Genomic DNA, 14,153 nt, shown 5'->3' with positions numbered 1-14,153 from the left:
ATACAACAGGTTTAAAGTACATCATAAATTGATGATATATGTGGCTCTAAATGAGGCAAATTTTATGCAAAAGATTGGGAGGGGCTGCTTAAGCAAGCAAGAAGGACCATTTGTAAAACTTGACCTAAGGATGGACTGCGGTCCTCGAAAGGCTCTATCCTGTCGACACACTACAGAGGGTTGAGAAACTGGCATTTGCAGGTAGGTGTTAGTTGGGGAGAAGCAGGAGTCTGGTGGGAGTTAATGTCAGTTCAGTGCACTGTCAGTAGCTGACTGGGACACCACTCAAGTGGTGTGGTGGAGAGGCTTCTGAGGAGCTGGGCCATTTTCCTCACACCTGCATTCCCTTTCCAATGGCCACAGGTGCTTGTTGGGCACCCATCACTGTCCCTTTTGTCTAAGTTTGCCTTGGGATCTTCCATCCACTGCTTTGCAGGGGGAAAGAGAGAAGGCAGTGCAAGACAAATAGCACTGCTGGAATGAAAGCTTGTGGAAGAAAACTTGCTTCTACTTAAGATAAAAAAAAAATTACACAAAGTTAATGACCTCTGCTGGAGGTCTGATGAAAGCAGTCAGTGGAAAGGCGCTTTATGTTTGTCTCCACTATTTGGTTGATTTTTCGTTCACAACTGCCCGAAACTAGCTTCTTATTTTATACTTATACATAATATTTATTCTTATATATTATATCTAATTATATATTTATATATTTATATTTATTTATTTTTATAAATAAATATATACCTTTTCTATAGTATATTTTATATAAATACATGATATATATTAAAATTAAACATATATTTTTACTTTCATAGAATTATATTTTTCTACCAACTACAAATGATGTGTTTTGTGTTTCCCAGAAATACAGGGAATTATTTTGTAGCACTGTGATACTGAGGATTAGCCTGACACTTTGTCAGCCAAGGCCACACGATTTCACACATACAAATAAGAGGAGAGATAAGATTCTCTTCTACCTGTCCCTTCACACTGCTCGACATTTGGACTTTGACCCCCAAGAGCAGCATGTCTGTGTCCTGCTTGTACAGCTTTAAGCTGCAGACACACAGATGACATGGCTTTCCTGAAGGAAGACATTCCCTTGGGTGGAGCCAGACTGGAGGCTTGCTGAAGAGCAGCTCATTGGGACACTCTTCATCCTTTATTCTTGAGTCCCTCATTTAAAAAGGGAATAGTGAGAAGATAGGGAAGGGTAGGAAAGGGCCAGAGAAGACTGGTAGAGACCTTGAGACTGAAACTAAGTGTAGAAGAAAGAACGGGAGGCATGAGGTAAGAATTGTCCACATGTGTCAGGATGTGCGACAGCAATAAAACGTGGACTCAGCCACGCTAACACTCCTCCAGGAAAGCACACCCATTGTCTTTTTGCTCTAGATGACTAAATCCTCTCAGACTTGTGGTATGCAGAAGTTTGCAGTAACTTCAATAAAACCATTATTATGCCTCCCTTTGATCCATTGGTATTGGAAAAGAAAGGTACAAGCTCTATCCATGCCTGAGGTCACTCCCGGCTTCAGGAAACTGGGGCAGGTTCTCTCCAGGCACATATAAGCTCTTTCTCTAATTGTCCAATCCACATCTCCTCCAACCCATGATCTTAGCCCTGCCTTTATCTGAAGGAGATGACCCTGGCAGTATCTACGGAGTCACCCTATCTAGTAAGATCTACCAACCATGACAGCTTCAGGAACTAGGTATCTGGCAGGAAGCACTCATCTTTCTTAGGCCCTGTGAGGACTAAGCTAGGATCTTGGAAGTTCTAAGAAAAAACTGTTGAAGTTTAGGCTGAAAATTATGAATCATGAACAGGATAATCTTGTAGACCCTAAGCTGGTCCCCAGGCTTGAAGATCTCCATTTGCTTCTTTTTTCGAAGAAATATGAACAATGCCAAGTATACGTATCTTCATTTCCAAAGCAGCTCCAGATGTCATCACACTAATGCTGTTGTTTCATAGACTGGAGCTTTTAAAGACTTGATCACTTCAGTCAGCTATACCAATGGCAACTAATTACACACATTATTTCTTATTGAATAATTGATTAGTTTCTGTTTCGTGTGTAGGTTGAGTGCATAGGCGTATGCATAGGCACCACCTATGTTCAGGCACTCTCAGAAGCCAGAGAGGGCAATAGACTCCCTGGTACCGGAGTTACAGATGGCAACTCCACAGATGAGCCACCTAATGTGCAGGAACTTGGATGCAGGCGCTCTGGAAGAGCAGTGAAGGGCTTTACGCACCAAGACACGTGCCCAGCTCCATTCCTACACTGGAAATGGGTTTCTGCCTCTGAAAGTTTCTAATGGTCTATGTTTGCAAGTTTTCTGGTTCTCTCTTATGGGCCATGAAAGGGTATTATCTGCATTAGGAGAGCTATACTAAAGAGCCTAGCACAGTACCTGCCACACTAGGCAGTCACATAAGTTGAATTCTAATTATTGGGGTATTGCTAGAACACGTGGTTCTTCATTTAACACTGGGGCATGTGGGCAAGTGATTAAACTCTCTGGTTCTCAGCTGGTAGTGGGGGGTCTGACTTCCAGCTCTAACTAGCTATTTCATGAATTTGGCAGAGCTAGTACTCTGTTCCCAGGATTGGCTCAGCAATCAAGGATGTCTTCTCCAGTGTCTAGTATCTGTTCTACAAACCTTATCAGCACAAGATGACTACCAAAGCTTCAAGCATCAGATCTCACAAGAAAAAGAAAAGATGCAAGAGGAGAGGAAGATTGCCTAACTTCCCCATTTCTAAAACGGGGATACGAGAGCCGTGGTGCGGACTACATAAGCTCAACTGAGCCAGAAGAGAAGGTACAAGCCAGCTACTGGCCACTGTTAGAGTTAGGGAAGTACAAGGAGCGAGGAGATGGTTGAGTCCTCAGAGCTCACATGTATAGAGGCCAGCATGTCTGGCCTCTATGAGAGGCCCAGTATGAGACCCAGTAGTCTAACTGCAGAGCCTGGCATCCTAGTCTACCTCATACTCACTTTTAAAAAGGATTTTTGTATCATTTTAAAGCTGGGAGCCTTTAACAACCTCTAGCATGTACGACATCGTTTGTGATTTCACATCAGGAAAAGCTTGTCTCTTACCAGAAAGTAGGATGCTTCCTCTTTTTTGAAAATAAGAATTATGCAATTTATCATGCTTTTTTTTTTGTTTGTTTGTTTTGGGTTTTTTTTTTGGTTTTTTTTTTTTTTTTTTTTTTTTTTTTTTTTTTTTTTTTTTTTGGTCTTGGCTGCCAGGAAGCTCAGAGCAAAATCATGTGCTCAAATCACACCACCAAATTATTTCCGGCTTCCTAAACTTTGTTCCTTCTTTTTACTTTTAATTCTTTTTTTCCCCACCAACACTTTCTTTTGTGTTTCTTGTTGACAGAGGCTTCAAAAGTATTTGGAAAGTGATTCAGATGAAATAAGCAAATAAAACTCTGAAGTCCATGTGGAAAACCAATATTTTGAGCATCAACTCTTTCACTTGATGAAAGGAAAATAGCCAAGCAGAAACTGAGGCTAAATAATTTAGGAGCTCCTATAAAGGAGAGAGAAGCAGAACAATCACACGAACAGAGGTGAAGCCAAAAGGAGGTTACAGTGGCTACGTCAGAGGCGGCGAGCGCCTGTGATTCTCTGGCTGAAGCCTATCATTCCCTAATTATATCCTGTGTGGGTTTTGCAAGCTGTGAGCTGCCGTCAAGAGGACAGACAGCCTCAGACAGGGCAGGGACCACAGCCACCCATGGATCCTGACATACCTGCACAGAAGTGAAGTCCCCTGAGGCACAGGCACCCAGAATAGCAGCTCCCACGAGGACAGACTCCACCTCTTGTGAGAGGACCACAGGCATGCCTGCACAGGACAAAGTTATACCTTGGTTAGTGAGCAGAACCAGGGCTGTGGAGAACCAGCAAACACTTCTGGAGGCAAAAGCCCTGATGTCAATGCAGCAGTAGCTTATACTTCCCTGAAATTCCCAGTCCTTCGGATTATGGGTTCTGGGAGATTTCTCTGCCCGTTGATGGCCGGTGCACTGGCCACAAGCCTCAAGGTGGCCAGTTCCATAACTTGTGAGACTTTGGCACCCAGGTTCCTGGCTTCCCTCTAACTCTATCACATGCTTTGCTGGGCCCAACAAAGGCTGAAATGAATGAGGCTGTGGCCTGCTATTGCAGTCCCAGATGGGGTGATGAATACGGGCCACGGAAAGGCTCCTTCTCTGACTCACCTGCAGCACACGCCACAATCCTTAGATAGTCTGGCAAGACCCTCTTCTACCATTTGGCTTCTCTTTTTTCTAGCCACCACATGAACCTATGTTCCTTGCGATTTCTTGAGCCAGTTTCAGGACCAGATGTCCATGTAACTGCCTCTTCGCCACAGAACAAATGCAATCTGAGCTTTCCTTGGCCACTGCATTTAAAGTGAAGAGACAACTTCCTTTCTCCTCCTGTGTTTCCCCCACACTTCTCTACTATGTGTGTTTTATTTACTTAGTCTTGTACCTTGCTCTGCAACTGACACTGCATGAGGCTAAGCACTCCATTCTGTCTATCACGTCTCTGACACTTAGAGCAGGGCCCAGGCCATCAACAACATGGTGAGAGAATGAGTCTTGGGGCCAGCAGCTGACACAGTAGACATGAGACTGAAGTAGTCATGTGAGTGAAATGTCATGTGAAGGTAACTAGGGATCTGCCAGGTGCAAAGAAGCTACTACATGACAAGTCTCAAGGTTGAAGGTTCATGTGGATTTCACATGCTGTTCTGGAGTCTTAGGATGATTTATACTTCTTCTTCTTCACTCATTTCACAATGTGATCCTAAGTCAGCATCTCTACCTCTGTACCTCAGTCCGAAGGATATGGACAAAATTCCATTCACATTCATAGGATGACTCTTGATTTTCTAATCAATAGATGACAGATTTTCTAATCTATAGACAGAGGACAGGTCTATAGCAGAAAGGCTTCCTTTAGACAAAGGCTTGCCTGTCCAGGTAGGCTCCCTTAGTATCTTACCCATCTCTTCCAGCTTAGGCCAGCTCCAGCCATCCTCCTACCCAGACAGTAAACAGAATCCTATTGACATCTTAGAGGACTAGAAGAGTTATAAAAGGGCCTGCTACTTGCTGTGCTACTAAGTCACCAGGTAGAGTGACAGACCTGGCTTCCTCCCTGCTTTCTTTCTTTTGGAGTCCTTCACCATCACTTTAACTCTTTCAGCACTGGTAACCTTCAGGTGAGTGGCTGACTTGGTGGACAGGAGACTGAAATAAACATCTGAAGATACTTAGGGGCCCTGTTTGGAAAGTTCTACGGCAGAAATGCTTCCTTTAGAGAAGGGCTGCAGCTCCCTTCCTTCCCCTTCTATGGAGGCTCATTTGCTAACTTACCCGGCTCCTCTAGATCAGGTCAGCTCCCACCCCCTTACAGCCAGCCAGGAAACAGAAACCAAACAGGGATGGGGCTCATTGCCCAGGTGTACTGTATGGGCTGGTGACAGAGCACTCAGATGGAGCTCACATGTTTGCAATCTGTGTAAAGCCCTGGAGACATTGTGGCTGTTACTGTTAGACTCAACAGCGCCAAGAAGAAGAGCTCTGTATGGATTTCATTGGAGCTGGAGAACAGAGCTATATGGAAGGACAAGTCTCATCAGCCATCCTGAGGGTAAAGACAGATACCAGGCCACAAGGAAGGGTGGCTGAGCCAGAAATCATACTACATGCCTGTGTGAATCTGTCGCCACCCAGGCCTCCTACTGACCGAGAACTGTTTTTAGAAGACAGCCTTCCAAGCACCATTTATCTTCAGCTCCTTTGCAATAGACCCACAACCAACGTCACCATTTCTGAGTGGGAAGGAATGAGCCCCAGGCTGCTTCCTTGCACAGTAGAGACCGGGGAACCCCCAGGGAGCTCCTCTTTAGCTCTCAGTCTCTGAATCGGCTTGTCAGAGTTTGAATTCTGGCTTCCTTGCTGACACAGCTGTGCAATATTAGACAGGTTATTTAACCTCTCCATACCTCCTCCATTTTCTCATTTGCAGAGTGCCCTCTGGCTAAAGCTGAACTAAGCTCCTATCTTAGGCTGGGCACCTCCAGTTCCTTGTCCCTACGCCTAGGGAATGGAAATAGGTTAGCAGCTCTGGGGATCTCCCTGTTTTCCTTACCTCTGTAAATAAACCCTTTATTCAAGTTGGCCAAATTTAAGTAAGCATCCCTTCCCTGCCTGGCCTTGTCACCTCTGAGCTCTGGGTCTGTATTCTGCTCTTCTGCACATTGGTCAGAAGACAATGGAAACCTTGCTGATTGGTAATGGACTTCTTAGAGACATCTTATTCTTTGTATTCTCAAGCCAAGTACAGCCTGTGTACCCAGGGGGTGCTGGTGAGTATGGTGGGGGGGTGGGTTTTGGGGGAGTAAAGAACTAAAGGTCAGAATAGTGAGACAGGAAGAAGGAAACCCTATAGAAAGTGCCAGCACTAAAAAAGCACAATTTACAAGAGTGAACATTTAGTCTTAAGTCTGCAAGAAGATTACAGTTACTTGGTACATGTATGCAAACTGTGTTTGGAAATCACAGTCAAGTCCATGGCCAGAGTATAAGAAGTACCTCTGATGCCCATGTCATTTCCCAAGGTGGTGCAGCCCATATTTCCTGCCTTAATGAAGCCAGCTTTTCCTAACATGGCCAAAATAGCTTATAAAGTTTTAAACTCTTTTTCTCCACCATGCTTTCTCCTTGGGGGCACAGGGCTGCCTGGAAGGAAGAAGTAAAGTAACAGGCTAGAATCACTCACTGGGAGCTAAGCAAGAACTGAGAACTCAAACTCCTGAGCACTCAATTCTTCAGAATGGTCTATACGAGCTAGATGAGAACGTTGTTGTTGTTGTTGTTGTTTTTTCAGAAGAGGGACTCTTGAGTAAAGTGGCTTCCCATAGGTCAGACAGCTGGCCTGCTGATCTTTCCACTACTCTGCTCTGCAGTTTTTCATGTGTATGCCTGAAAATTTCACACTCTGCTGTGTTTTGTTCTAAATTGTTCTGCACAGGGAAAGCAGAGCAATTGTAGTGCTTGAAGGTACCAAGGGCCTCACCTTTCCCCAGGCTTCTTTGGCAGAACAAACTCAAGTGCATTCCTTTCTCTGAGCCCAGGGTGAAGGCAGGAAGAGGGAGGCTTTGCCTGGAATGTCAGCTATTTTATCGGATGCATTAATGAGTTTAGCAGAAGCCAAAGCATTTGAAGGCAGATGCCCTGTGCCATCCTTTGTCAGTCATGAGTAGAAGAATTTCAGGCAAAGAAAAGGTCCCTTTGTTCACAACTGTAACTGGTCAGTAGTTAGAGACAAAGGGTCCAATTTCAGTCTGAACCCAGACAGCCACTAACAGCCTTCCACTCCGCAGCCTGGAGAACAACAGCTCCCAGTGCAGCTCTTGCAACAAAGTGGCATTCCCTGGCTTTTGATGCTCAGGGACACATGACTAGAGGAGGGTCCATTTTCACAAAACCCTGAGCTGTAGTGCCCAGGCCGTGTCCAGGTCACATCTGTCTACCCTGCTCAAGGGTCCTCTTTTCCCCATTTCCTGAACTGAAGCTGGCCTCTAACCTGTTTCCATCCAAGTGGAATGTAGCTTTGGGTAACTGAAGGCTAAAAAGTAGGGAATTACAGAGCAGACTTCAAGCCTGTATCTTATCTGAGTCACCCAGCTGATCTGGCTTTCATTTCTGTCTACTTTACTCTTCCTGGTCCACTTCTGCAGGTTTTAAAAACCTTGGATCAGGGCGTGCATGATCCTCAGAGAGCAATAAAGGAAAGGTTCAGAAACTTGGCTCAAAGGCACAATCACCATCCAGATACTATGTGACTGCCTGATTTAGGGAAGCCAATTGAATGGACCTCCCCCGTCCTTCGTCCTTCTTGCTTCTTTGCTTGACTATATTGCAGTCTACTTTCTAATTTCAGCAGTTAGGGAGAATGAATGATTGCAGCAAGATTCCTACCAACATGCTAGGTACTTGGCTAAGTGGGGCAAAGTCCACGCTTCCCCACATCCCAGATCTATCTTTAACACTACATGCCTTTCTAGGTAATTCCCCAAATTGTGCCTCAGTCTATATATCTATAAGGTAGGAATAGGTATTCTATTTAGTTCCATATTTAATACCTTGAGCCTGTCACTCCGTTAAAGGTCCCATATATGCATGGCCTTGAGCAGGAATGATCTCATGAGTCAGTCTGACCTCAGATACCAACATACTCACTGTGGAAGGGACACAGTGGGTGGGTTCATAAGGAATGGAGCCCAGGGTAAGGTGGGCTCATGACAGGCAAGAGTTGAGGCTACAGACAGCATCTATGCTCCCCCACTCGCCCTCCCACAAGGGAAGCCTTGTCCTGTGCTTATACCTGGTACCTAGGTACCACGCAATGGGTACTAGAGGGAGTACCAGTCTTCAGGAGACACTTGGGGAGAAGACTCAAGAATGTTGAGGGTACTGGCCCAGAGAGACAGGGGTCTAGGTCAGGGTTTGTACCCCTGCAAGGTGTCCTCCCAGAGAGCCTTTTTGGGAGCTCTGGGCTCTTCCCAGATGCCAATCTGCCACTGTGCCCTACCCTCTATGCCCATCCCAAAGATGCTCAACGCATGACTGTATGACCAGAACCCCTTAGGCACTGAGAAGGAGTCTCAGCATCTGCGTCCCTCAGGATTACAGGCCCATGCTAGACCTTGTCCACAGCGTTTGGGATGTGTTCCTTTTTCAGATAGCCTGATCACGTGCCCTGAGCTACACAGTCCAAAACTGAGCGCAGTGCACATTGTGCTCTTCCCACCAGAGCTCTTCCCACAGTGCAGTTATTATGTCTGTTTGCTTCTTGCCTTTCTGGAGAGTCCCTGAGCTTCATGGAGCCCGGGTCATGTTTTATTCATTCGTTTGTCTTCAATATTTCCCACACAGTGCTTGGTTCAGAAGTACTCAAAAAAGATGGGTAAGTGCTCCTTGAATTAAGATCTGTCCTTGCCAACTCTGGTGTCTTATTTAGTAAGTGTACACATCTGAGAGTGCTTTCTCCCATCATGAAGACACAGATTATACCTTGCTAACTTGAGTCATCACCAATGGCTCCCTAGCCTCAGTCTGCCTTCACCTTTCACCTCTGCTGACAACCCAAGGTTTTCCACCAGCCCTGCCCCTGCCCTGAGGCTTACCAGTGATGTCGGCATGCATTTGCACAAAAAGCGGATTCTTGCTTAGGCCTCCACATAAGAAGAGGGTCCTGAGAGAATGCCCTGCTGCCTCCATGGTCTCAATGATGAAGCGAGTCCCAAACTTAAAGGAGAAAGCAAAGCACATTAGGGTGGCGGCGAAGGCACGCCACCAGCAGCACTTGTATTTGGCCTGTGCTTGACCTGGCACCCAGAACTCCTTATTACCCTCCTAGAGATTTGAGGCTCAGAGCTCATGTCTGTGAGCACACACTCAAGCTGTGATCTCACAGCTGGTTCACACATGGAATTCTACCCTGGTCCTGCATGACTCCAAACCCCTGCACACACCTTTTGTTTCTCTTAGGACTAATACGACACGGAGTAAAACAGCTGGGCTGTTATCACAGCTCATGTGTTTAATTTTTTATATCGTTTTAATTTTGTATGGGATTATAATAAAATTATGTCCTTTTCCCTGTCAAACCTCCTGATATAACCCTCCCTATCTTTCAAATTAATAGTCTTTTATTAATTTTTCTTACACACGTGTGTGTATATGTGATGTGATACACACACACACACACACACACAATATGCTCAGTCTGCATGCTTCAGGGCTAACCATTTGGTACTGAATTTGATGTGCTCTTCCCTAGGTAAGATTCTTTCTCCTGCTCTTAGCATTACTTAATCGTATGTAGTTCTTCATGTAGGACCAAAGCTGTGTGGGGCTTTCCTTATCCACTCCAGCATGTCTTTTGGTATCCTTCTTTAGTTCATGTTTGGGCAGTCAGTTATGTTGGTAAGATTTTATGTATGTAGTTTCTGATATTCTTAGGAGACATGGTATCCCAGCAAAAGCCCTGATTCTCTGGTTCTTACAACTTTTCCACCCACTCTACTGCAATGTTCCCCGAGCCTTACATATCATGCCTCATTTGACTCTCACATTCAAATATCTGGTGAGAGTCAATTGTGGCCCAGGCCTTCTATGAGGCGCTTCCAATGCTCTTAGTGCTGCTCTGACCTTATCAGTCAGCCACATGTGGGGCCGTCTTCCTTCATTAAATTGGAACTGAAGATATTTTCCTTAGAAAAATTATATACATGCACACACACACACACACACACACACACACACAGAGAGAGAGAGCAAAAAAAACAAAAATAACAACCGCCAGCACCACAACTATGAAAAGATGCAAAGCCCTTGGCTAACAAAAGACTAAGAGAACTAAAACTGCGTTTTAATTGTGGTCTAAAAATGAGGCTTCTAGACCAGCATCCGTTCCCAGCCAGTCCCTAGTGAGCTGGGATGATAATAGGACACACACTATGGCTGGCTCAGGGCTTTATTCAAGCCTTCTGCAGTAATGTCTGTAAAGTCTTCTGGAAATGAGTTAATTCCATTCCCAATTTGCTGAGTTTACTATTTACTAGGTAACTCTGCTATGGTTTGAGGAGAGGATACTACCTTAAAGTCATTAAGGTGAATCTTAGTGGATAATTTATAGTTTGGGTTTGGCTATTTAAGTCCCTGCGACCGTAATATTTTGGGAATGTTCAAAACCTAGAAGCTCAAAATTCCTAATGTATTTGAGAATATGATATATTAAAAAAAAAAAGCTAGACTAGCTGGGCATTTGGGAGGCAGAGGCAGGCAGATTTCTGAGTTTGAGGCCAGCCTGATCTACAGAGTGTGTTTCAGGACAGCCAGGGCTACACAGAGAAACCCTGTCTCGAAAAAAACAAAAATAAATTAATAAAAATAAAAAAGCTAAACTATGATGTGGCATTAAGAAGGCAGTTAGGGTGATGTTAAGAAGAGGGTCTGAAGAAAAGCGAGGAGAATAGTTTTAGTTGACAAAGAGGTCTTTGAGTGTTTAGAGCCTGGGAGTTTGGGGAGATGGCAATGCTGAGTGAATTGCTGGGTAGATTGGGGAGGAAGTCATGGAACATAACAGAATATAGATTCAGACGGCCCAGAATCTCAATGCATGGTGAAGCCACCATGGAGAGACAGAGATAGAGAAAAGAAATGAGCCAATATGATTGCTTTTAGTAAAAGTTCAAGTGTTACTGGGATGTTGGTATCTGATGTATGCTGAGGGCAAGAGGAATGAGATGGTTGGCCCAGGTGAGAAACAAGGTTTGGGAACTCCACAGCATAGTGACCTAGTCTCAAGCCCTGAGGGGTGGGATCTACGGAAGGGAAGTGTCCCCTCTGTAAGGGTGCTTACAGGGACATCTTCCTTGGCCATGGGAGTCCTCCAAAGAAGGGAGGAGCCAGAAGGTAATTTGGGGCCAAAGGACTTGACAGTCCCATTAATTTATAATAAATAATGAGGTACCTGGGCAGCCAGGAACAAACAGTACAGCAGTTACAACAAAGAAGTCTTAAGAATTTGTTGATGTTGCCCAGGAATCTGGTGAAATATGAATTTAGTAAAACTTGGGCCTTCAAAAAATATCTATAGTTGTATTGTGTTGAAAGATGAAACATGTAGCATTCAAGGCGATTCCCTTCGTACTGATTACTGTTTATTGTTTTCTCTCTCTTCTTTCTATTGTTTTGGGGAAATCATGAACTCCATAAAAAAAAGTCACACACAGAACTTATGCATAATGTCAGAAAGTCAATAGATGTCCATACATCCATCATGGATTATTTGAGGACTGCAGGTTCTAGGTTGCTGTGATCTATTCTAAAGATTGAAATCTACACAGCTGAAGGCATGAGCTTTGATTGACAGTATGAAACCCTACTTCATCTGATGGGCAGGTCGCCTCTTTCTTCTACCTAACCCAAGATTCAATTCTCATTTACTAATGGGACAAATGATTTTATATTCATTCAGTTGGATGTGGATTGTTAAAAATGGTAAATGAAAAGAAATCAAAGGTATGGCCTGCGACATGGCATGACACAGTAGTGTGTCCCTTAGAAGCTCCCAACTGTTGGCACTTGGAAATGCTTACAAAAGGGTTCTTCTGGCTAGGAGGTTCAATGGGCACTCTGCTGCACATGTCAATGTCATCTCTAATTTTAAGACACACTAGAAAACTGAAGAATGTTAACCCACTTGGACCATGTGATTAGCAGGTCTACGACTGGGGTCACTGCGAAGCATATTACTGGGAAAGGAAAGCAAGGACAGGAACAAGAGGCACTCCCTTCAGTGCTGTGACAGCCTGTCTCTCATTTCTCACTCTCGCAGCTCTTTGCAGGGCCTTTCCTTTAGTGTCCCAGACTCTACTGTGTGACGATCCACCCTCTTGAAATGCCCAGCAAAGGGCTTTGTGCGAAAATGCTTCTGTGCTCACCTTTCTGGAAAAAATGTTTTCACGGAGAAATTTAAATTAAAATTAGGCGATTCCAAGGGGACACAGAACCAAATGCAAATTAAGAGACTTGAAATGCAAATAGTACTTTTAAAGGGTCTACTCTGAAAAGAGAAGACAGACAGACAAGCTGTGGACAAACCAAGTAGCTGACAGGTCTTTCAAAGAAGCCAAGCAAGAGAGAATTTTACTGCATGGAGGGCTTTCCCATAGTCCTGAGCTAACTTTTTTCCTTTAATTTCATTCCATGGCTACAGAGTTCCAACCATGGATATTATGATAGAGAAGAAATTGTTTAACTTACCAATAACAAATAGGTGCTAAAGCAATATTCAGGAAAAAGGAAACATTTTTTTCTCAAGATGAACATTATGGGAAAATATCTGTTATCAAAATGCTTCATTAAAATGCACATTTTTTCCTAGAAAATCAGTACACTCAGATACTTTTGCAAACAGATGGAACCCCTCCCAAATTTAATTGACTCTATAATAAAACTTTATCAGGAAATCTGTCTTAAAATGTCTTCCCTGCATGGAATTATAAAGGTCATTAAGACAATAGACAAAAAAAAAAAAATCAGATTGCTTTAAATGTACGTATGGCCCATTAAATATAAGATTGATTTCCCAACTGTGCTACTTGAGAAAACATAGCTGGTTCTTTCTCCCTCCTCTCCTGCATGCATTATTAAGTTTAATCTTCTTTTGCATTCCTGGGCTTCCTGCTACAATGTTCTTACCAGGAGAAGTACCCTGTGAAAAAGATTCCAGGCCAAATGAATAATTTTTGCTAGCATGTGTTAAGTAAAAACTGCTTTGGGAATGCCTGAAAACATATTTCACTCATGTAGCCTTCATGAAAAGATCAAAGAAAAACACTCCAACAAAGCAGAGAGAGCAGGAACTGGGGCTGAGATGGACACAGGTTCTCATTCCAACTAGTGCGCACTAGCTGTAAGACCCTGGCAATCAGCCTGCCCTCATCTCAAGTGGGAAGACAAGTTCCTTGGTTTGCAGGGCTGCCATCTTACGGCCTGGACAGGCAAGGCACTCTGGTGACAGGCACAGGGTTGGAGTCCCCTTAAGGATCACAGTCCTTATCACTATGTGGTAAAATTTTTGGCCTTTCCTGTTTAACTTTGTCCTTCATGTCCACTTCTTACCATTTCCTCACAAGATGTGAGCATCGTACATCTCTAGTTTTCCAGAACCGTTCATTTCAATGCAAGTGACTAACTGTTGTAGGCTCCTTCATACAATTACATTCACAAATCAAAAACTAAAATGTCCCCAATACTTCTTAAGGGAGAAACATATCTTAAGTTTTCTTTTATAAACCATGGACTCTCATCATTGCCCTGCCATACACAACTACATGGCACTGAGCAGGTTGATTTAGTATATACTAAGACTTGATAGTCTAGCCAGTGGATGGAGGAACACAATAGCAGTATCATATGGTTATATCAGATGATGGCATAGATATTTAGTACACAGTCTGGAGTAAAATGAATAAGTATTCTGCATTAGTAGTATCATGACCATGTTCTTCATTTTAAAACAGATTAACTGT

At 43.8% G+C, this 14,153-nt stretch overlaps 1 protein-coding gene across 8 annotated transcripts in view; it reads right to left on the bottom strand.

The window, feature by feature from the left end:
- Positions 1-14,153, bottom strand: part of Fggy (FGGY carbohydrate kinase domain containing) — a 398,632-nt gene that overhangs the window by 74,938 nt on the left and 309,541 nt on the right. For all 8 annotated transcript variants that reach the window (XM_052176778.1, XM_052176777.1, XM_052176775.1 and 5 more), the window contains 2 exons: positions 9,237-9,357; positions 3,781-3,875 (listed from right to left, as the gene is read on the bottom strand). In XM_052176778.1, coding sequence (XP_052032738.1) covers positions 3,781-3,875; positions 9,237-9,357 — 216 coding nt within the window. The remainder of the gene's footprint in view (positions 1-3,780; positions 3,876-9,236; positions 9,358-14,153) is intronic.

Source organism: Apodemus sylvaticus, chromosome 3, assembly GCF_947179515.1.
Source record: "Apodemus sylvaticus chromosome 3, mApoSyl1.1, whole genome shotgun sequence".
NCBI classification, from domain to species: Eukaryota; Metazoa; Chordata; class Mammalia; order Rodentia; family Muridae; genus Apodemus; species Apodemus sylvaticus.
The sequence above is the reverse complement of the archived record's forward strand: the minus strand, read 5'-3'. Positions and strand labels throughout refer to the sequence as shown.